Raw genomic sequence first — 23,165 nt, forward strand, 5'->3', positions numbered from 1 at the left:
TGAGCTAGTCGGATAATGTAAATTTGGATTTACACATTGGTTTCCCACGAAGGTGGGGAAAACCCGCACGTTTTAACGCATTTATTTGGAGACCTTTTGACGCTTTTGAGATGCCGTGAGGAGAGGGCCGCCTGAGGGAGCCGCGTCCCACAGCCCAGGGAGCTTTACCCAGGTAAACCAGCTCCATTTACCGCTGGGTGCGTGTACGCACAGACACCGAGCATTGCCTTTCGCGATCCATAGGTGTAAATACACCACTTCCTAGGGACAGGCGTGTGACGGGGAAAGAGCGAGCGGGGACCGCCCTTGTACCGCCCTCACACCGCCCCGGGGCCGGGCCCGGCCCGCTCCGCCCCGTTCCCGAGCACGTCCGGGTCGGGCGCTGCCGTGAGGGGAAGTGCGCGCGGCGGCCCCGGCCCGGAGAGTGGCGGCTGCGGCAGCGCTGTCGCCAAGATGTCGCGGGGCTCCATCGAGATCCCTCTCCGGGACACCGACGAGGCGAGTCGGGCGCGGGGTGGGAGGGCGATCCGTGCCGGGGCGCGGGCGGTCGCCGCTGCCGCCCGTGGTGGTGCCCCGGGTTCGGGGCGCGGGTGTCGCTCGCAGCCCCCCTGGCGGGGTCGCAGGTGCGGGTCCGCCCACGGTCGCGCCGGGCTTTGCTGTGTCAGGGTCTCTTGGTGTTCCTCAAGCAGCGCAAAGACACAGCCAGGGCAAAGGACTCGTTCTGTAAAGTTCTTTCACCGTGGAGCTAAAAACTTAATTTAACTTTTCTTTATTTAAGGTACCCTGTCACAAGCCAAGGTTAGGTTCGGGAGAAGTGTGTGGAGATTTGCAGCGTATAACAAAGTTTGACGTTAAATTATGCCATGGCAGATACTAAATTAATAGTGTAGCTAAGTAAGGTGTTGCAACATAATGCTTACAGGTTGAAAAATATTCTCTGTGAATATCTGTATCCCTACTCTTCTGTATACATACACATATCATCGTCCACAGACACATTCATATATGCACAAATACATATACAGAAACAAATTTCTGTATGGCTGCCATTGAGGTTTTAAGTCACACAAAATTACTTTATTCTGTAGTGTTTACATGTTCAAGGGCATTTTCTTGTGTGACAGAAATGTCTGTCTGAGGTGTCAACATGAATTGTGATCTTGGTGCTGCTGTTGAGGCTAGGACTACTTGGAGATCCCAAAATTCTGAGTTGATCACTAGGGAATACAATAAAATACCCCTCTACTGACCCCTGCTCTTTTTTACTTCCATGTTTATTTGCTGTGTTGGTGATATCTATTTCTCATTCATAACTATTTTAGTTGGTGGATGAGGGCCATTATCTGTCAAACAGGAGGTGCTATGCAAGATAAACTAAAATGAGCAAAAGTTAAGCAGAAATATTTTTGCTGATATTCCAAAGTCTTGTATAGTCAAAACTAGGTTTTATAAACTGGATTGCTCTAATTCAGCCTACAGAGGAGTCCCAGCATTGGTAATCAGAGTACAACAACTTCTTTCTTGCTGTAAAATTAACTTGTAACGCAGATGACTAATTATTAAAGGCAGCATGGCTGAGTAAGGTGAACTAACAAGCAGTTAAATTGTGTTCCCAAATATCCCATCTGGGGACTACCTGTTCCTTTTTCCTCATTTTATAATATCCAAAGATTAGATCAACATAGGAGACTAATACTCACAAAACAATGCCTGAATGATGAAAAGTTCTTGATGTCATTTGCTGTTCATATCTACAGTTGTGACTATTCAGAAATTTAGCTGCTTCAGTAGTCTCTTAATTTCCTAGGGCATAAGGATGATTTTACAAAATTTCAGGAATCTGAGTCTTAGGTATTGATTTTCTGACACTAGATTACTTTGAAGGTTTTGTCTCTGAGCTAGATCTCTATATTACCTGTAGGAAAAGTTTTAGAAAGTCAGCAGTGTGCAGTCAAGTTGATTACTAGCTGATTCTGAGCATGAAATCCATAGTGAAAGAAGTTGAATTAGCATCTCTGCTTATTCTCCCTCACTTGTATTCCAAACATTAGTTTGTCTTTTCTCTGAAAAGAGGCCATCGCTTTTATCTTGTACAGATTATCTCTCCTTCCTTTGTCCATAACCTTGTTTAAACACAAATAATTATTTATGTTTTGTGCTCTGACAGGTCCAGTTTCCTTTGAGCTCAGTGACAGACCATGTTTTTAATGCTTTGTGAAAAGATCATCTCTGTTGTTTGGTTCTAGGTTATTGAGCTTGACTTCGATCAGTTGCCCGAGGGTGATGAAGTTATAAGTATACTGAAACAGGAGCACACCCAGCTGCACATATGGATCGCCCTAGCGGTCAGTATAGATGCAAATTGTGCATTTAAATATTGTATTCACATAATCAAATCATGGTTTCCAGTTCCATTCTCTTATGACCAGTGATAACTGAGTTCCAAACGGGTACTTTATGGGGTCTTTCAGTCTTTGGTTCTAGGCCAGATGTTTCTGACTGACATATGCATATTAGGATTTTTATTTAATCCCTTTTTCCTGAAACAATGCCTCTTGAGGGTTGCTTTCTATGTTTTTTCCCCCTGTAATTTTCCTGGTTTGTGCCTTTGATTATGTGCTTCATAAAAAAGGAGGAGGCAGTATCTACACTGTGGAAAGTATGGTTAAATGTCAAAATGTCAAAGAGGATTCTTCACTTATAAATAGCTCAAAAAGTTGTGTTTTAAGGTGGTGAGGCACTGGCACAGGTTGCCCTTAGAAGTTGTGGATACCCCATCCCTGGAAGTGTTCAAGGGCAGGTTGGATGGGCCTTTGAGCAACAGGAAAGTGTCCCTGCCCATGGCAGGGAGGTTGGAACAAGATTATCTTCAAGGTCTCTTCCATCCCAGGCCATTCAGTGATTCTAGCACAGAAAAATATTTGGCATTATCAGAAAACCTTTCTCTGATGATACCTACATTTATTTCTGCTTTATCCCTACATCCTAGAAAAAGTGCCAAGCATCAGGTTGGTGTGTTCCGTACTCACTGGGGTGGTGGTGTCTGTCCAAACTGTGTTTTGCAGCTGGAGTACTACAAGCAAGGCAAAACAGAAGACTTTGTGAAGCTGCTGGAAGCTGCCCGCATCGATGGCAACCTGGACTACAGAGACCACGAGAAGGACCAGATGACATGCCTGGACACCCTGGCAGCCTACTATGTACAGCAGGCTCGGAAGGAGAAGAACAAAGACAACAAGAAGGAGCTCATCACCCAGGCCACCCTGCTGTACACTATGGCTGACAAAATCATCATGTACGATCAGGTAAAACAGATACCTGATCAAAAAAACGTTTTTGTCAATTAGTGATTGTAAAGAAAACAAGTATTGGTTCACTAAAGGGAAGCTAGAAACTGCTCAGGCTTTAAAGTCTCGTGTAAGCAAAACTTGTTCTGAAGTGTGCGTGGTGCCACCAGCAATAATTCTGTCTAGCTTGTCACGCCTGATAGAACTACTTCAGTCAGCTTTGGAGTTTGGGAAAGAAGGATTGGTATTCTCTTGCTTGATAAATGTAAGAGAAATAATTTAATTGTTAAAAGCATTATTAGGCAGTTAATCTTTTACATAGTCCAAACTTCATATTTTACAAAGATAAATGTATTGCAACTTCTTTCCCTTGTCTAGAATCACTTGTTGGGAAGAGCCTGCTTTTGCCTGCTTGAAGGTGATAAGATGGACCAAGCTGATGCACAGTTCCACTTTGTGCTCAACCAGTCTCCAAATAATATCCCTGCCCTACTCGGTATGAGTTTATGGATATTTGTAAAAACCTGGTCTTTGGTTGAGTTTTGGAATGAATTATGTGCTTAAGAGAGTGTGTGTAGAGAATGTGATCAAGACACACCTGGCAGAGACTAATTCAAATTTGGGAAGTACAAATAGGAAAAATGCAATGCTAACTGGCATCTTCTGAGACCCATGGGCATACATCCAGTCCAGCTATTTATGCTTCCCTGGTGGTGGCAGTGAAGCTGGACACTCTGTTAAAGGTGAAGTTACCACTTGTGAGGGGTCAACAGACTGTGCACTTGTAATTTAAGTTGTTTACTAGTCTCAGTAAGTATCTTTCCTCTGGACCAATAAGGAATTAAGTTTCTACAGAAAAATATGAAAATGTAAATTTCATGTGTTTTCATGTTTGCTTTTTTCATACACTTGACATCATCAAATCTAATAAAAGTTGTCATTGTCTGAATTTTCTGTTAGTTTTTAACTGTAACTTTTGAAAATGGGCGCAGCACAAGTTAACCAAATAATACTTTAATTTCTGCTTTATAATCTTGGTTTTATTCCTGGTATGTTCTAACAGGTAAGGCATGCATTTCTTTCAACAAGAAGGATTATAGAGGAGCCCTTGCCTACTACAAGAAAGCACTGCGTACCAATCCAGGCTGCCCAGGTAAGACAATATTTGCTACTGGAGGTATTTGCTGTCCTTGCAAACTAACTCAGGTCTTCCTAATTCAAATTCAAAGGGCATTTTTGTGGTCTATATCTGTCAAAAGAACCCCAGCCCTCGTTATAGAGGGATTTAGGCATTCATTGTCTTGAAGTATTTCTTAATATTTAGAGGAGGAAGTTGTGTTTAGGAAAATACTGTTCTTTTTTGGAGTATTACCTTTTAAAGAGGTATTAGAAAATGGGATTTTGCATGTAAGAGAAATTAAAATTGTATGGAGAGGGAGGGAGCTGTTCAAGACTCTTGCAGAATTTCTTTCTCTGTAACCTCTTGGCTTCAGAAATGACATAATAATAAAACAAGACATAAAAAAGAAACAAGTCATAAAAAGCAAAATTCTACTTATAGTGCATGATGTGAGTTTTCCTGGTTTTGTATTATTTTCTTTATGCAAAAATCTGGGAGTGATTTTAATGGTTGTAAAAGTGATACATGGCATTTAGATACATTAATTTGAGGTATTCACATTAAGGTCATAAATACTTAAAAGTCTGTTGAGAGATGTGATAGACTGCCATAACCTGTCTGAGAAAAGGCTTATTGCAAAGATAATGTGTGTTCTGTGGTCTGCTTTACCATAAGATTGATTGCTACAAAAGTCTTAGTTTTCAACAAACATCTTTCCTTTGCTCCCCTTTTTCTAATGGACACAGGTTTGAAACTGCTGTTTATAAATTCTCTGTACTCTTAGATCACAAGCAGTATGATGTGAATTTTCTGTATTAGTCCATGTGTACTTGGTCATGGAAGTTAGAGGATGATAAACAGCATGTGAATCAGTTGATCATTTGAGGAGAAATGCCAGCTAACTTGTTTATTCATCTGTGTTTTCTGAAGACCTGCTAGTTTGGGGTGAACTTAACTTGCCTAAGAAATGTCCAGCCTTTCCATCTGGCAATTTTTTAATGCTTTTCTCTATTATTTTTTAATACATTCCCATAAAAGTAATTTTTTATTTGTTTGGCATTGGAGTCTGTGGGAGATAGATCAGTGTTCTGGGGTTTATCAAGAAATGAAGTCTTATTAATATTTTCAAGTTCATTTTGTGGGCAGCCAAGTATGGGCTGCTGCCTGAAAAAACTCAAATTGTTAGATGGCTTCACAGCCTTTAAGGAACTATGAAAAACTCTGCTTTTGCTCCAGGTTGTGAAAAAAAGAAAGGCACAAAGTTGAAACTTTGGGATTGTGAATGGTGTCATGTTGTTCTCTAGCCGAGGTTCGGTTGGGAATGGGTCACTGCTTCGTGAAGCTGAACAAGCTGGAAAAAGCTCGCCTGGCCTTCAGCAGGGCTCTGGAGCTCAACTCCAAGTGTGTCGGGGCCTTGGTTGGACTGGCTGTTCTGGAACTCAATAATAAGGAGGTGGGTCTGACTTAGCAGGAATCCATGCTCAGTTCACTTTCTTTTAGCTAAAAAAAGCAAATTTTTTATCCTTTCAAAGATAGTCCAGTTTTGAAATGGATAATAACTTTTGTGGTTGAATAATTTTAAGTCTGTGCTACCACTGAATGATATTATAGGTATGTGCTTGTGATGTGAGCAGAACATTGTGAATAGCTTTCTTCTGTTGTTAAAAATCTTCCATTCTTTTATTTATGCAAGAGTTAGGTACAGAAAAACAGTGCTAGATTAACTGTTTCATTTAAAATAATAAAACTCCATGGTGAGATATGTGAAGGATAGTCAAGGTAAAAGATATTCCCAGGAGGTTAGTACAAGTTTTTTAGAAGTTTAGGAGTTAAGAACAAATTTTCAAACAAGTTTCAAAGTTACATTCAGGCATGCATGTTGCATGAGTAGGCAAGAAGAAATTTTAACTGGGCTGATAAAAGTACAATTAAGTAGTGATCCACCTTTCTAGGTATTGTATCACTAGAAAAATACATGCAAATATAGCTTAGTTGGGATTGTAACTTCCTTAGCAAGGATTAACCATCTCAGATATTATCACTGGAGGATGAGACCCTTAAGTGTTTTTAAAAAAATTCATATTGTTACATAATTGTATGTGGCTAAAATTTAGTGTGCTGCTTTCTATAGTTCAATAGAACTATACTATTCTATAGAACTATACTACTTCTTTCTATAGAAAGATGTTTTGTTAGCACAGAATGTCTGAAAATTTCTTGGTTTACTACTTTGTAAGGGGAAAAAAAACCCTGTTATTACTTCCATGAAGAAACTAAAAAAGTGAGTATAAGAGGTTTTTTCATAAAACTACAGAAAGAACCAAAAATACTCTAAAGTCAAATTTTAATAAATTCCACAGATGAGAAATTGATCATATTTGGTATCTTTGTCTTTCTTTTCCTGAAGATCTTTTGACTGAAGTTAAGGGATGAGCCCACTCACCTGAAGATACTAAAAGCTGAGCCACTCAAAGATGTTCTGTGTTCTTTCTAAGAAATATATCACCTGTGCTTTACTTCAAACTGTTCTCACAACTTTGTAGTAAAAGTTAGTGTAACATTGAAAAGTTAACACAGGAAAGGGAGAATACTCTGGGGAAAAGAGTCTCTGAATATCAGATTATTTGGTATCTTTTTTGTGCTTAGATATTTCCAATGTTTCTTCCTCCTATAAGATGTTATGATGTCAGATCAGGGTTGAGATCACACTGTGCTCTTATTGAGGTCTATCTGAACTGTTTTTCTTAAATAAAAGCACTTAGAGCTTTGGGACCTCTACCCATCACCTGGATTGGGTTGAAGTTGGACATGAGACTCAAGGCACTGGAGAACTTGGACAAAGGCACAGTGTGATTGTAAACCACATTAACCTTTGAAAATGAAGGCAGGAAAGATTCAGTATTTCCTTATCCAGGTGTATTGTTATGCTAGGTTTGGGAAGATTGCACCTGTTCAAACTGAAAATGATTTTTTAGTTGCCTTCATGTTACATTTTAACCTCTTAAAACCTAATCTGTTCAATAAGACAGCTTTCTTCTCATCATAATTACATAGTAAAGCACAGCTGTTAGATGATTTCGTGATAGCATTTTTGGTGTTTCTCTTCAGAAATAAGTACACATTAAGCTGATGTGTTTGTGATACAGATTTCATAGTTGTCCTAAATAAAGAACAATTATTTTATCAATTTTGGATTTGAACTTGTAGGTAAATTACATTTTTACCTGTGGGAAGCTTTCTTTAAAGTGTAAAGCTTCTTTAGAAAAGAGTAAGTTGATGCAATGACATTTCTATGTAAACACCTCAAACTCGCACTGATTTTAAAACGAGATCTAAAGATGTTGTTTAGAATTTGAACATGAAAATATCCTCATTCCACTGTTGAATGAATTGCATAAAACATTGAAACCTGAACCAAACAGGCGCTGGGGACACTGAACAGTAGAAGGAGCAGAAGGAAAGCTGTCTAGGCTGCGAGTGTGACATGTCAAAGGACATCACACTAAGTCTTTTGGGTTTTTTTGCTTTTTTTTTTTTCCTAGAAAGTCCTGCTGTACTCTTTTCCATTCCTGTGTGGTAGCTTCATTTCCCATTTTCCACCTGTATGCTGCAGGAAGAAAAGCCTGTAGCTGAATTTACTTTTTTTTTTTGTGAGCTCAGTATGGTGTTGTCAGAAATCCTTGAGCAGCCTAGACTGAAAAATGGTTTTGAAGATGGTAATAAGATACAGATACTGAGGTGCTGCTGATACCTGTCAATGTTTCATTTTAGGCTGATTCCATCAAGAATGGTGTTCAACTGCTCTCTAGGGCTTACACAATTGATCCCAGTAATCCAATGGTGTTGAATCACTTGGCTAATCACTTCTTTTTCAAGAAGGTAAGAGATCCCTGAAATTTTACAGTTAAATGCTTGATAACCTCTTAACAATAAGAATTTTGGTGTTAGATTCAAATACATTTCATCAGGTGCCTAATATCTGTTAATCTAGATAAAGAAGTGTGAGGTTTTTGGCCTGAATTTTGTAAGAACTTTTCTCAAGAAAACCAAGAAAGGTACACTTACTTAAATCAAAATCAACTTTGTGTCCTGAAGGGGTTTTGGGTTTTTGATGTTTGGAATTGGATTTTTGGTTGGTTGAGGTTTTTGTTGGTTTGTTTTTCCCCCTCCTCACTCTTCCATGCTTTAAAACATGAAATAGAGAAAAGATTAGTAACAGCTAAAACTAAATCTATTGTTATTTAGTCAGTGCTGTGACTAAAGCTTTGTCATATTTTCCAGCTATCCATGTTTAAATCATAAAACCACTTGACCATAAATAAAGTGAAGACTTCCAAATTTCATTTGACTTCCTTATTTTTGTCAGGACTATGGTAAAGTACAACACTTGGCTCTTCATGCTTTCCATAACACAGAAGTGGAAGCCATGCAGGCAGAGAGCTGTTACCAGCTGGCAAGGTCTTTTCATGTACAGGTAGGGCAGTTTTTAAAAGTCCCCTTTGAGTAGACATTTTAAAAAAGTCTCTGTTATAAAAGTTCATGCAAATGTTGCCTGTAAAAACACTGACTGTTCTTCATTTAATTCCTTTTCATTAGGAAGATTATGATCAAGCTTTCCAGTATTATTACCAGGCCACTCAGTTTGCCTCGTCTTCTTTTGTACTTCCGTTTTTTGGATTGGGTCAAATGTACATTTATCGAGGGGACAAAGAGAATGCTTCACAATGCTTTGAAAAAGTCTTGAAAGCCTACCCTAACAATTATGAAACTATGAAAATCCTTGGATCTCTTTATGCAGCTTCAGAAGACCAGGAGAAACGGGATATTGCAAAGGTGGGTTTTCCTTCCACCAGCATCGTGTTCATTTGCAAGAGTAGAACTTGGAAATCAGACTTGAAATCAGATTGTTCCTTAAGTTGAATAAAACTCAGGGTTAGGTGGCTGTAGATATGGAATATTTCATATAGGCTGTCGTGAGGGGTTTTCCTGTCTGTGAAGAGTCACAACTTCTGGGCAGAACTGAGACTCCCCTGGGCTCTGGGTAAAGCATGTCCAGGAATTTAGAGAAGCTCCAGCCTCATGTCTCTGTTTGGTACGTGAAAAGAGCAGAATTCTTTCCATATATATATAAAATTGTCTGAAGATGGGAAGTTAGCTCATGATTTCCTGAAGAGAGCAAATCAGCTGGTGATTTCCAGAAAGCACTTGTCCTGTCTGGGCTTATCTGGAAGGACAGTGATGCTTTTTTTTTAATGAAGGGTATTTTAAATCTAATGTTGGGTAGATAAATGCAAGAAATGTTAGACATTTCTCTAGCTTTTTATGTTGGTCTAATAGCCTTTGTTTCTCTAAGACTTGAAGCAGGTGTTCTGTTCTACAGAAGAATAGAATAATGAAGGAAGAAAACTAATGCAGATTTATTACTGGGCAGATGTTTAGGATGTCTGCTTCTGCAGTATGGTATATCTTTCTAGTGTTAAGGTGAATGCCTTCACTCTTTCTTTTGTTTCCATTTTTTTAAACAAGCTGTGTGTCTTTGAAGTGGCATAATTATCTTCTGTTTTTCAGGGGCATTTAAAGAAAGTCACAGAACAATATCCTGATGATGTAGAGGCATGGATTGAGCTAGCCCAAATTCTGGAACAGACTGATATACAGGTATTATTAATACTCACTTGGTGAATTGTGTGTGTGCTTTTCATAAGAGCTTTTAGAGCTCATTCTCTTCTTTCTTTCATCCACTTTCTGTTTCTTTCCAAAGGGTGCTCTGTCAGCCTATGGAACAGCCACACGCATTCTGCAGGAGAAAGTACAGGCTGATGTCCCTCCAGAGATCCTGAATAATGTGGGTGCCCTGCACTTCAGGCTGGGAAACCTGGGAGAAGCAAAGGTATGCAGTTACTCACAGTTTGAAGGGTGTTTCTTGGCCACACTGAAGTTTTTGGTTGAGGACATTCTGGAGTGCTTCATTGCTCTTTTCTTTCTGTGCTTCAGAAATACTTCCTGGCGTCGCTGGATCGTGCGAAAGCAGAAGCTGAGCACGATGAGCATTACTACAACGCCATCTCTGTGACAACATCCTACAACCTTGCCAGGCTCTACGAGGCCATGTGTGAATTTCATGAAGCTGAAAAGCTCTATAAAAACATTTTGAGAGAACATCCAAATTATGTTGATTGTAAGAAACATTTGGTATTTCAGTTCTACAGCCATCCTTAAAATACCAAAAATCTTCCGGTTGACAGTGTCTTCTGCTCTCCTTATGTCTGTCTTCCCTTGTTTTCACAGTAGCATTGGGGCTGAGTAGCCAGTGCTATTTGCCACAAGCTGCAGCACTCATCATGTCCCAGCCTCATCTGTAGCCTTTTCCCCGCTTGTTTTCCATTGTCACCTGCAGATACCCTTCCCAAAGCTTGTGGAGATGGGAGAGCTATTTAAAGTGGAGGGAGGAGAATTATGTAACTGATGGATCCTTATTTCTGTGCAGTTTTTCAGCTGTCTTTAACTTATGAAGCCAACTTAACACATTCACAATAGTTTAATAACTATTCAAAACCTGCAGTTTTCGTCTGGCCATCAGGGGTGCAAGTTCCTCTTCACATCATATTTCTTGTTGTGACTAGAACATGAAAGGTGTCTTAGTGTTTGCTGTCCTTAGCTGATCAAGAGAAAGATTGCTTTTGAAATTGATGCATGGACAATATTTTTTTTGTACAAGATTACTTGAAACTGTTCAATGATTCTTATTTCATTTTCTATCTTTATTTCCAGGCTACTTGCGCTTGGGAGCTATGGCCAGGGATAAAGGGAATTTTTATGAGGCTTCTGATTGGTTTAAAGAAGCACTTCAGATCAATCAGGTTTGTACCCCTATCAGTGTTTAACATTAAAACACACTAAATAATAAGCTAACTTAAAATTTAATTTTCCTCTTTTTGTGATTTTAATTTGTTTAAACTAGGGGAAGAAGAGAGAGCTACCAGATCTGCTCTCTGTGTTTTGTTTGGGGTTCTCTTGAAAATGGAATTATGTTTAAGAAGAGTAACACTTTATTCTTGAAAAAGAACCCTTGCAAAGGAAGAGAGTGCTTTTGTAACTTAGAGTTAATTTTTATTTAGGATCATCCAGATGCCTGGTCTCTGATTGGCAATCTTCACTTGGCTAAACAAGAGTGGGGTCCAGGACAGAAGAAATTTGAAAGAATATTGAAGCAGCCCTCCACACAAAATGATACATATTCCATGCTGGCTCTTGGCAACGTCTGGTTGCAGACTCTCCATCAACCCACAAGAGACAGAGAAAAGGTAATGGGCATCTCTCTGCCCTGTGTGTGGGTTTGTTTGTTTATTTTTGTATGTTGTTAGCTGTTCAGAACCTCTTCTTGATGTCTGTTGGGCATCTTCTAGTTCATAAAACCTCTGGGTAGATCTTTTAATACCCCACTTTAGAAGTGAGTGATGAATTGGGGCATTTCTTTCTGCAGGAGAAGCGTCACCAAGACCGTGCATTAGCCATCTACAAGCAAGTCCTCAGAAATGACCCAAAGAATTTGTATGCTGCCAATGGCATAGGTGAATATCAGACTCTAGTTTTGCTTCAGAGGTGATAATATTCTTAAGTTTCAGGGGTGATCATGTTCTTAAGTTTCATGCTTTAGTAGAGAATAGTTTTTTCAGGGCCTGAGCACTGTAGAGCGGAGCCCAGGAAATGGCAGCTATGTCAGTTTTTGAAGGGGCACTTTATTGAGGCATATTGAATTTTCTGTGCTAGGAGTGCACAGTGCATGAAGCTGGAAGCTCACACTGTCCATATTCCTCTCCCCTCAGGAGCTGTCTTGGCACACAAGGGATATTTCCGTGAAGCTCGTGATGTTTTTGCCCAAGTGAGAGAGGCCACAGCAGATATCAGCGATGTGTGGCTGAATTTGGCACACATCTACGTGGAGCAGAAGCAGTACATCAGTGCTGTGCAGATGGTAGCATCTCCACCTTGAACTACCTCCTCTCTTGGCTCACATAACTTCTAGATGTCTCTCAGTTGTCAGGGCAGCTGGGAAAGTTTCTGAGCAGTGTTTTAACAAGTTCTAGGCCTATTTCTAACAAGCTGTTGGCTGTCAAGTCTAGATTTAGTAACAGACTGCCAAATGTGGGTAGGGGGTAACAAAGCACTTAGCATATTTTATACTTTTTTTTGGTAGTAGGGTTAGAATTTTGGTTGTGGAATAAATTATTAGCCAGAGTGGTTTCAGTTAGTGTAGTTACTGTATGTGATTTACATGCAGATATTTCCAAAGTAAGTAAATACAATTTGCTGCCGGGGTTTTCTTTTAAATAGCAACAATTCCCATTTCTGTTCTTATAAATGACCACATGAATACTTTAAGAGTTACCTTACAAGCTGACTGGGCTGTAATTTCACTCACCACAGTTAAAATCACAAAATAATTCACATTAAAAGAAATCTGTTGAGGTCAGCTAGTCTGACCTGACCAAGCAAGTAAATGTTCAAGTGTCAACCTGTTCTGAGTAAATTGACTCAACTAGTTGATGAAAAGCATACAAATAAGCTTAAAAGCACAGCATATGTTGAACAGGACAGAAACTAAGAACATACTTGTGTCATTTAAGATGAGTCCTTATTGAGGCTCAAAGGCACTTCGTTCAGAGCTGTTCTGAAGCTTTTTGTGATGCTTAATAAAGAAGTGTTTACTGGGCCTTTCTTACATGCTCAGGAGCTCAGTAGTCACTGTCCTCCAGTGAGCTATTGTTAGCAAGCTTTGGCAACACAGTCACATTCACTCTGTTGTGCTTGAATGGGGTCTGTTGTTTTTTTAGCACTTTGACTATTTTTATTGACAAAAAAACCTTAAAATCTCATTTTAGCAATTGCTTAAGCAGTGAATTACAGTGGGGAAGTGGGTATCACTTTCATCTATGGATTTGGGAGAAAAAATATTTTACTCATTTGCTAATTTATTTAAGAAAAGGTGTTATTAGAAATGTGTTTGTTTACTGAAGTGTTTTATTGTTCCCTGGGTTTTGCTACGCAGTCACAGTGTGAAATACATTATATTGGACTCAAAGGGAGACAAATTGAAATTGCTAGCCCATCTTACTGCAGCCACAATAATTATCCTACTGAGTTCTCTACCCTAAAGCATACAAATCTGAGGCAGGCTTGAGCTAAACACAGAATCTTGGATCCTGAAGGTGCTCACAACACAGTGAGATCCAAGAATAACAACCTCAGGTGTTGCAGTTCAGGGCAATTTTTCTGTACTCGAGCTGCAAATTAAATATGCTTTATATTCCTTCCTATTTTGGAGGCTTAGAGAGGGTGAAGGGTTCCTTGAGAAAAGAGTATGTCAAACAGAAGGTGCTTTTTACTGAAAATAATAACATTTGCTATCTTTTAAGCCTTTAATTCTAGACCCACAGAAGTTAGAGTAACAAGTCATCTTTTTCACTTTAGAGAAACTGATATCCCTTGGCATGGGTAAGTTCCTCAGCTGAGTGGACAGAGCAAAGTTGAGATATCTGGAAAGTCTGATTTTTTTAAAACTAATTACATCAGATATATAGAATTAGTATATTAGATATATTTCAATTTGTAAAATATCTGACATGAATAAAGAAAATAGATTGTTTTTTCTCCCCACATACTGTGGAGAATATTTGAGTGATCTTAAAATGAGTCATGTTGGTTGGACTTTGTGGCAGTAAATGCTACTTTAAAAAGTATTCTTTTGTATTTAAGACCTACAGAGCCTTCTGGGCTGCAGCCACTTTCTAGAAAAAATCAGGTACTTGCTATGGAATAGGAGAATGTTCTGATCACTGAAAGGGAGGCACCCATGTAGCATAACACACTTCTTTAAAAGACAAAAGGCATATTAGCAGTAATGCTTTTTGGGATTAGAAACATTTACTAGAGTTAGCTAACCAAAATAACAAACCACTGTTGCCTCTCACTTTGATTTTTTTTCTTTTATTTCAGTATGAAAACTGCCTCAGAAAGTTCTATAAGCATCAAAACACTGAAGTCTTGTTATATTTGGCCCGGGCACTGTTTAAATGTGGCAAATTACAGGAATGCAAACAAACCTTGTTAAAGGTATGGATCTAGAGCATCATGGATCACAGAATAAAATTACTGTTAGTTGTGTTTCTTTAAATTTGGTGGTCTGGGGTTGAAATGATGGTGTTTATTCTCTTTATGTCATTTCTGCATCACGTTGTAGCTTATCTTAAAAACATGTTTTTTTTCCAGGCCAGGCATGTGGCTCCAAGTGATACAGTCCTCATGTTTAATGTCGCTTTAGTGCTGCAAAGACTTGCTACCTCTGTCCTGAAAGATGAAAAAAGCAATCTGAAGGAAGTCCTTAATGCTGTGAAAGAGCTGGAGCTCGCCCACAGGTAAAAAGGGTTTGTTTCTAATCCTTATAATCCCTGTTGTTGTCCCCTACAGTGTACTTGCAGTACTGAGCACAAATCTGGTTAGAAGAGCAATCATCTTCTACAAGGCACTGTGTAATTCCAGAGTTTCTAATAGGAAAACAAAATATTGGGCCTGACAAAACTGTGTGTTCAGACTTTGTTCCAGAACCAGTTTTGTTTGACCAGCTGCCACTATGTGTTTCTCAAAGAGTTTTGTTATTGCTGTGACCAAGATGCTCTTCTTCCCAGAAATGTACAGTTGAAAAGATGTTGATAATTACTCTACAACTTGAATACCATTTTATGACTTCTTTCAAAGCAAACTATAAGGCTTAAAAGCAAATCTGTTTATCTTACATAAGCATAATTAATGACTAGCAGTCCCTAAAGACTAATTTCACCCTCCTTTTGGCAAGTAAAGCCCACATACTGTCACAGTTTAAGAACAGAAACAGTTTCTTAAGTGCATTTGAGATATTTTAGTTCTGTTTAAAAAACAATAATAGAAAATTTTGTGCAGACACCAGTGTGATTAATCTGATCCAATTGTCACCATCCTTGAACAGAGCTTTCAACCATTTATCCTTCTCCTAGGTGTGGCTGGTGCACTCCTAGCTCTGCTGTTATGTTGAGGATGGAAGTTCTAACTTAAGTTCTAACTTAAATTTAATGAGAAGCTTGTTATTTACTGTCTTGAAGAAGTTGCATGAATTTTTTTTTGCCTATTAACTAAAATTTTTGGAAAATACTCTCCATAGTCTAGACCTCAAGCAAGGAATTTTTATATTCCTATACCCAAGAATTTGAGTCTAGCACAAAACCACTTCATTTGGAATGTGTTCAGACACAGGGTAGGTATATGGGAAGAAACTGTGGCAATCTTGAAAGTTAGAAGTAATTTTCTTTTAAATTTGAGATACTTTTCAAAGCACTGATCATCATATCTTACTTGGAAGTTTGTTTATTCCCGAGGGCCTGTCCACTAGGTCAAGGAGGCTGTTATGAAAAGATTTTTGAAAAACAAATTTCCCTTCCTTCTCTTATGCTGGATTCAGGCATGTAATCTGTGACAGATAAATCAATCTTTTGGGGTCAGCAATATTCTTAGTGATAGGAGCCAGCAAATGAAATTTCAGAACTCTCTTTAGAATTTTTCCTCTCCGGAGTGGTTTTAGAATGCTTTAGATTTGGAGTACTCTGAATGCACTTTTTAACTGGTAAAAGGTGCTGGCACAGAGGAAATTGCTGGGATTTCCTCATCTTTTGAGTTCTACAGGTTTGTAATTCAGGACTAAATGGTTTGTTTTAAGGCAAAATTGCAGTAAATATGTAAGTAATGCTATCTTTGCTTACTTTGGTTTCTTGTGATTTCCTCCAGGTACTTCAGTTACTTGAGTAAAGTAGGTGATAAGATGAGATTTGACTTGGCACTTGCTGCTACAGAAGCCAGGTAAAAAAATAAAACAAAAACAACCCACAAAGAAATCTTTCATTCAGATTCTAAGGGGAATATTTTTTGTCCTGTTTTTTGGGGGTTTTTTTTAGTATTAAAACTAGATTCCAAAATTTCAACTGTCAGTCTGTTAGAACAGTAGAAATACAAGTGCCAGGGTCACTCCCTACTACTGTTTCATTCTTTTCCTGTGTTTCACTTCTGCACATTCTTGTAAGATTTCCACAGCCCCATACAAATATTGTGTGTTGGCCATCCTGCACTGTACGTCTGAATGGGTATCATTGAAGCACTTTGTGCAGAGAAGAAAATTTCAATATTAAAGAAATGTCATTTTGGCATCAGCGAAGAGGGGGTTGAAAGCACCTTGCTTTAAAGTTTTGTGTAACTTGGACACTTTATGCAACCTTAACTCTCATACTATTGGGTTTTTTTAAGCTTGAATTTTGCCCTACCTTTCTAAAAGGATTTGTTAGGTTGTTGTGATTAAATACAAGTTCTTATTAACCATACTTCTGAAGCTCTCCAAATTGGTTGGCATGATTCCTTTTATGTTCATGTGTGGGTTTTCTGTATATGAATTGGCTACGTTTGAAGTGTGAATCAATATGTTCTGAAATTATCCAATGGAAAAGAAATTAGCTTACTAAAAATGCTTTAATTTGCTCAAAAATCTGCACTGCTCTTCTTAGTGCTATTTCAAGTAGCTGTTTTTTTTAGTTCATTGAGGATATGAATGTAGTGTTTGATGCAGGCACTTTGTAAAAGCATTTCTTTTTGTGTTTGCCACCCTGCCTTACCTGAGAACCTTGGATTTTGCAGGCAATGCTCTGACTTACTGAGCCAGGCCCAGTATCATGTGGCTCGGGCACGCAAGCAGGATGAGGAGGAGAGGGAGCTGCGTGCCAAGCAGGAGCAGGAGAAGGAGCTGCTTCGCCAGAAACTGCTTAAAGAACAGGTTTCATCCCACTAAATTCTGTATATTGCATTTTATAAGTGCACACACTGACAATACCTGCTCCTGCTGCTCTGGGGTGGTACCTAGTAGCTGTTTTTCTTAGTCATAGTAAGTGCCAGCTGAAAATATTGCAGCTAACAGGTGATGCTCTTTCTTCCCCATAGCCTCAGAAATATTTAGTTGTATAATGAAATAAAACAGATGTGCCAGAAGTTCTGCCATCAGCCTTTTACCTATTCTACCGTGGGCTTTTTTGTGGAAAACTTTTTGTAAAAAACATTTTTTTTTGGCATGTGCATCTTCTGCTGTGACACAGAGCATCAAAAAGCAATTTTCCAGTCTCCTGACAGCAAATCATTTCTGTGCCTGCTGTTATAATCACTGTGGGGTGCAAATACAATGGTCATGGTTGGCTTCCTTGGTGTTTCAGGAAGAGAAGCGCCTGAGAGAAAAAGAAGAGCAGAAGAAACTTCTGGAACAAAGAGCTCAATATGTGGAGAAGACCAAGAATATTCTGATGTTCACTGGTGAAGTAGAAGGATCAAAGGAGAAAAAACGTGGTGGCGGTGGAGGCAGGGTAGAACAGAATGTTTTAATCTCTTTTTTTGTTTTTTATTTCTTTTAAACCTCCTTAATTTTCCCCTTCTGATATATAGTCTCTTGCAGGAGCACAGGTTTTTAATTTCAAACTCCTAGGTTCTACTGAGTAAAATTGCACTGGTTTAATACTAAAATGTGAAAATTGGAAGCTAATACTTAAAAGTTCTGAGCGTGGTGGCATCATTAAAATGTATTCAAGTGTTAAAAAAACAGAAGATTATCTTATGTGCCAATTCTGAATTAGTTTCTAAATTATACCTCTCTGGTGCCAACTTTTCCATAGTCTCTAGAAGGTCTGTATTTTCGTTTCTTCCAGAACATGTTCAGCTAAATTTCCATTTTGAAATGGTTTCTGGTAGCTTTGTAACTGGGATGTGAATAATAGGTTGTGTTGTCTGTGTTTCTTACAGCGTTCCAAAAAAGGAGCAGGGGAGTTTGATGAGTTTGTCAATGATGACAGTGATGAAGATCTGCCCATCTCTAGAAAGAAAAAGAAGAGGAAGGGCAGTGGCAGTGAACAGGATGGGGAAGAAGAGGAGGGTGAGAGAAAGAAGAAGAAGAGGAGGAGGTAGCTGATACTTTAATTAATTAATTAGTAATTAATGTCAATTTAATACTAGACTTCCCTGAGCAATAGTGGGGCTTTTAAGTAAATTCTCTGCAGTCTTTTGTAACAGTTTAAAAACAAACTCTTATCAAGATGTCACATGATTATTTTTTACTAACACATTATACTTTATAAGACTTAAGCAACCACTCTGCAGAAGAGGTAGGAGTAACACTTGAAGAACTGGGCATTTCTTGAGATTGGTATTTTTGTATTTTTAAGGGTTTTTTGCAATATTATGCTTTATGCCATCTAAAATGTGTTTCTGTTCAAGACCCCAGAAGGCAGATGAGGGGAGTGATGATGAGGAACACGAAAACGGCCCGCGGCCTAAGAAGCGACGTCCACCCAAAGCAGAGAAGAAGAAGGCTGTAAGTTAAACCCTGAATAACTGCATCACTCTCTAAATAAGTGTTTAGAGTTCAGCATTACCCTGGTCAAGAGAGATTTATTAGTGTTGAAAATTACAGCAAAACCTCCTGAAGCCAACTGCTCTTAGAGCTTATTTTTATCCTCCTCCCGTGTTGCTATTGCTGCTTCAAGGATGAAAAGGATATTTCCAGGGCCATCTAGAACTAAGTGATAGTAAATGGAAAATTTTTTAAGGGCTTGTCTGGTTTTCTGAACGTGTTTTTACATTTGGGCCCTGTGCCACATGAACAAGCAACTCTTTGTTTTCCCCCTATACAGCCCAAACCAGAGCGTCTGCCTCCTTCAATGAAAGGAAAGATCAAATCAAAAGCCATCATTTCATCAAGTGATGATTCTTCTGATGAGGACAAACTCAAAATTGCTGATGATGGGTAAGAACCTTAATTAACTTTGTATGAACTTAGAGTTTCAATGCATGCCTTCAAGAGAAAATGCAGTGTTAATGAGATAACATGAAGATAATGAGAAGTTTTTCATTGTACTCGCAACATCCCTTCCCAGTTCAAATTAATTCCACTCATTCTTCTAAAACTAGTGTGAAAAATGCATGTATTTTATGATTGGCTTTTCGCAAATATTAAAATGAATATTATATGTGTTGTGTTAGAAAGTAATGCTGTATTAATTCTCTTAAGTAGTGTATTAAATATAGTTTTATGTTAGAAAAAATGTTAAAATAGAAACGATGCTATGTAGGATACTTTTAAAGAAAGGACTTGCAGCGAGATAGCAGCCACAGGACACCTAAATCTTCCAGAGAAAAAGAATTTCTTGCCCTCTTATCAGAAGAAACGAACTTCTTCCCGCCTCGAAGGCGCTGTTAGGATTCAGAGGAAGAAGTTGACGATGACCAGACAGAATCCTGTATTTGAATGGAATTTATGCATCATATATGAAGTGTATGAATATGCAACAGGCTATTGTTTTTAAGGGTTAATCCTCTGTTAACGGGGGTCCTTTTTCGGGCTCGTGCTGCCCAGAAAAAGGTACCCGGACGTCCGTAATTCTTTGTCTTTATTTTCTCATATTGTCCTAATTCAACTTGTCCAAATTATTATTCCTCTAATTGTATTACTATTTTTGTAACCATTTTATTACTTTTAAAATTTTAAAAACAAGTGATTGGCCTTTTTCACAACTAGCATGACCCAAATCCTGGTGTCTTGCTTTACGAATCAACTAAAGGGAGCACCTTTTAATACCATTTTTTCCCTCTGCTTTTCCCCACAGGCACGCTAGAAATAGCAACAGTGATTCTGAGGAGGGCGAGCAGCAGCACAGCAAACGCATTGTTTCCGACAGCGATTCCGATAACAGGAACAAGTCGGGCAGCGAGGCCGGCAGCCCCCGCAGGTCCAGCGCCCGCGCCTCTGAGGAGGAGTCTGACAGCGACCGGTCCCCGAGGAAGAGGCGGCGCTCGGAGTCGGAGCAGTCGGACAATGAGTCCGTGCAGTCGGGGAGGAGCCGCGGCTCCGGCGGCTCCGAGAACGAATCGCGGCCGGCTTCGCGCAGCGCCGAGTCCGACAGGGACTCCGAGAGGGCCTCTGACCACGAGGGGTCTGCCAGAGCTTCTGGCAACGAGTCCGAGCCAGAGGCATCCAATGATGAGGGCTCTGAAGGGGGCTCGGATGACAGCGATTAGAGATGAATTACAGACCCTATTTTTAAAAAGTTCATGTAAATACATCTCAGTTACAGGGGAGACAGAATTTTTATATTTCAAAACTGTGATTTAAAGAACCTTAATGTTTTAGTAAACTATTGTGAGACCTTCTTGTGATTCTTTCTATTAGTTACTAATGGATGTTTCTCTAAGTTGGCTTATGGTGTATTTTTAAATTTAAACCACTGTAGGTGCACAGAATCTCTGTCCTGTAGTCAGCACACCAAGGATGGAATGCATGTAAAAACTATGGAACATAAAATCTCCTTAGGTGGTTCAGTGTGGCTGAAACTTTGTTCTGTGATTAAAGATGCATAGATGGATCTTAAAATCCTACCAGATGCAACAAAGAGCTATGGATATTTATCTTTTTCCTCACTCGGAGTAAAGGTCAGTAGGGAAGTTTTTCTTACTTTCTATTAAAGAATAAATGTGCCACAATGCAGCTCTTTTATGTTTTCAAGGATTTGTTCTTTTGCTTCTGTTTTTATGTTAAATCAGTTGAAAATGTGCAGATCTTAGAGAAATTTTATAAACTAGTGATGCAGATTTAGATGAAATATTTAAATTGGCTGGTAAAGACATTTGGGAGAACTCTGTATTACTTGAGAAAGGTAAAGCTGCAAGTGTCACAATAAAATGTTCTTGCTTATTTGCTTGGAGTGATTTATTTTACTTCTTAGAAGGTATAAGCAGAATACCTGAAAAAGTTGAATTTGGCATCTCTTTGGAGGAAGTGGTCCTCCCTGTATTGTAAGTACATGGCTTTGGAACTAAGTCCTTTCACGTAATGTGTTCAGGAATAACAATGAAAAATTGCTGTGCTGTAGACTAAATTGGATTTCTCTCTGTGGTTCTGGAAAGGAAATGTTTTCCTCTTTTTCATTGGTCATTAATTCCTATGTCAAGCATTTGCTAAGAGAAGGTTCTGTAGGTCTGGATAGTGCATTGCTACCAATTCTAATGGACTGTATGGCCTAAATATGTTGCCTTGTTTTTAGGAGCCTGGATTGTCACTACTGGTAGTTCACTTGAAGCACTAAGTGAAAGTGATGTTTCCCATGCTGCTATTTCTGGTTTGTTGTGAGCATGAGCTGTTCTCATTGTGGATTGGTTTGTTCATGTGTTTGTGGGCTGTTGGTAACCATAGCAGACAGCAGAATGCAGAACACTGGAGAAGTCTCTCCTTGTGGCTCAGTTTGGTATCAAGTTTGTATCTGTGTTCTTACCTAAAACTTAGCATCAGAGTAGAAGAACAACCCTCATGTTTGCTGGGTCAGAGCAAAGCTGAATCATGACCCAGAGCCACAGGGAAGCAGTGGATAGCTGAGCTGGGAGTGCTTGGTGTCACATGGCTTCATTTATGAGGCTGTGGAAAGTGTGAGGAAATTGGTGCAGCTCAGGAAAGCTGATCCGTGCAAAGTGAAACAAATGGAGCACAGACAGCAGTGGCAGGTGTGAGAGTAGCCACCTCTTAACAATAGGAAGGAAAAAGATGTACAGCACTTATTATGGGATCTTAGAAACTTTTCTCTGCTTCAAATACACCTCTGCTGTCATAGCTTTATCATGTTATTAATTCTGTCTTGTGAAAAGTCTGCAGTTTTTGTTTGATGCTGTATGTACAGAAAATACATTTTGTGTTGGCTAAAGATAGCTGTAGATGAAGTGCTGTGTGGGTCATCAGACCTAACATCCAGCTGGAGAGAAATGCTTTCTGGAAGTGTAAAATAACAGGGATTTTCAGACATCTCTTGTGAGAGGTATTTTTTGTCTCTTCACAGAAAGGAATTGTATAAGGAGAGGTTATGACTTAATACAGCTTGAACTGCGTGATGTACAAGAGGCCAATCAACAGGGACAGAAAGGGGACAAGGGATGCTTTTGCTTCACTATTCCTCTGCTTTTATGTAGCAAAAGAGGAATCAAAAAGCCACCAAAAACCAGAAGTCATTTTCTTTTTTCTTCCCTTTGAGAGGAAAGTTAATGGGAGGATTAAGATTATGTAAAAAGTCATGTGTTACTGTATATGGTTAGAAAGCTGTGTTTTAGCTTAATTCATATTTTCTAATGCTTGTTTTTTGAAAGTGCTGTGGTGGAATAACATTGCCGTAATTCTCTCTTGGCAGCATTCCTTGCCTTCTGAAGTAGGTGGTTGGCTTGCAGCTACTAAATTCCTTTATTTTTAGCAGTAATCTATTCCTGGATGAAACACAGCAAGTTAGAAGTGTAACACTGCCTTGCTAGAGAAGTGCTTTATTCCTAGTTTGTGTTTTGCATCCACAGTTTTGTGATGTGGATTGCATCCATTCAATCTATATTTCCATAGACCTATAGGGTGCAGGAAGTGTTTCCTGCTGAGCTCTGTTGCTGCTCAGCATTTTGCTATCCTCATGTGTGAGCAGCACATAATCTCGAGAATACAAGAGGAAAGAGGCATGTAGAATTTGCTCTCATTCCTGAAATTTGTAGATTTGGCCTTTCACAGAACATTTCAAGTGTAACTTGACAAAAAAAAAAAAATGGTGGTGGGTTGGGTATTTTTGGGGGCTTTTTGGAGGAGGGGCAGAAGAGGAGAGTTGGTTGGGGTGTGTGTTTGTAAAATCTTG

At 39.1% G+C, this 23,165-nt stretch overlaps 1 protein-coding gene across 1 annotated transcript; it reads left to right on the plus strand.

The window, feature by feature from the left end:
* The first annotated feature begins 343 nt into the window (after nt 1–343).
* Nucleotides 344–21,208, plus strand: CTR9 (CTR9 homolog, Paf1/RNA polymerase II complex component). Its single transcript, XM_071427987.1, has 25 exons — nt 344–498; nt 2,247–2,345; nt 3,066–3,305; nt 3,666–3,783; nt 4,351–4,440; nt 5,712–5,860; nt 8,179–8,286; nt 8,774–8,881; nt 9,004–9,240; nt 9,976–10,065; nt 10,169–10,297; nt 10,402–10,585; nt 11,179–11,267; nt 11,526–11,711; nt 11,891–11,978; nt 12,234–12,382; nt 14,404–14,520; nt 14,677–14,822; nt 16,222–16,293; nt 17,119–17,254; nt 17,685–17,831; nt 18,265–18,422; nt 18,736–18,832; nt 19,152–19,264; nt 20,124–21,208. Exons 1-25 carry the CDS (start codon nt 454–456, stop codon nt 20,533–20,535), a joined length of 3,507 nt encoding a protein of 1,168 aa, XP_071284088.1. The 5' UTR covers nt 344–453; the 3' UTR covers nt 20,536–21,208.
* The last annotated feature ends 1,957 nt before the right edge of the window (nt 21,209–23,165 follow it).

The sequence above is a fragment of the Agelaius tricolor genome, unplaced genomic scaffold, assembly GCF_023055355.1.
Source record: "Agelaius tricolor isolate 1412-34295 unplaced genomic scaffold, bAgeTri1.0.p SCAF_5, whole genome shotgun sequence".
Taxonomy (NCBI): Eukaryota; Metazoa; Chordata; class Aves; order Passeriformes; family Icteridae; genus Agelaius; species Agelaius tricolor.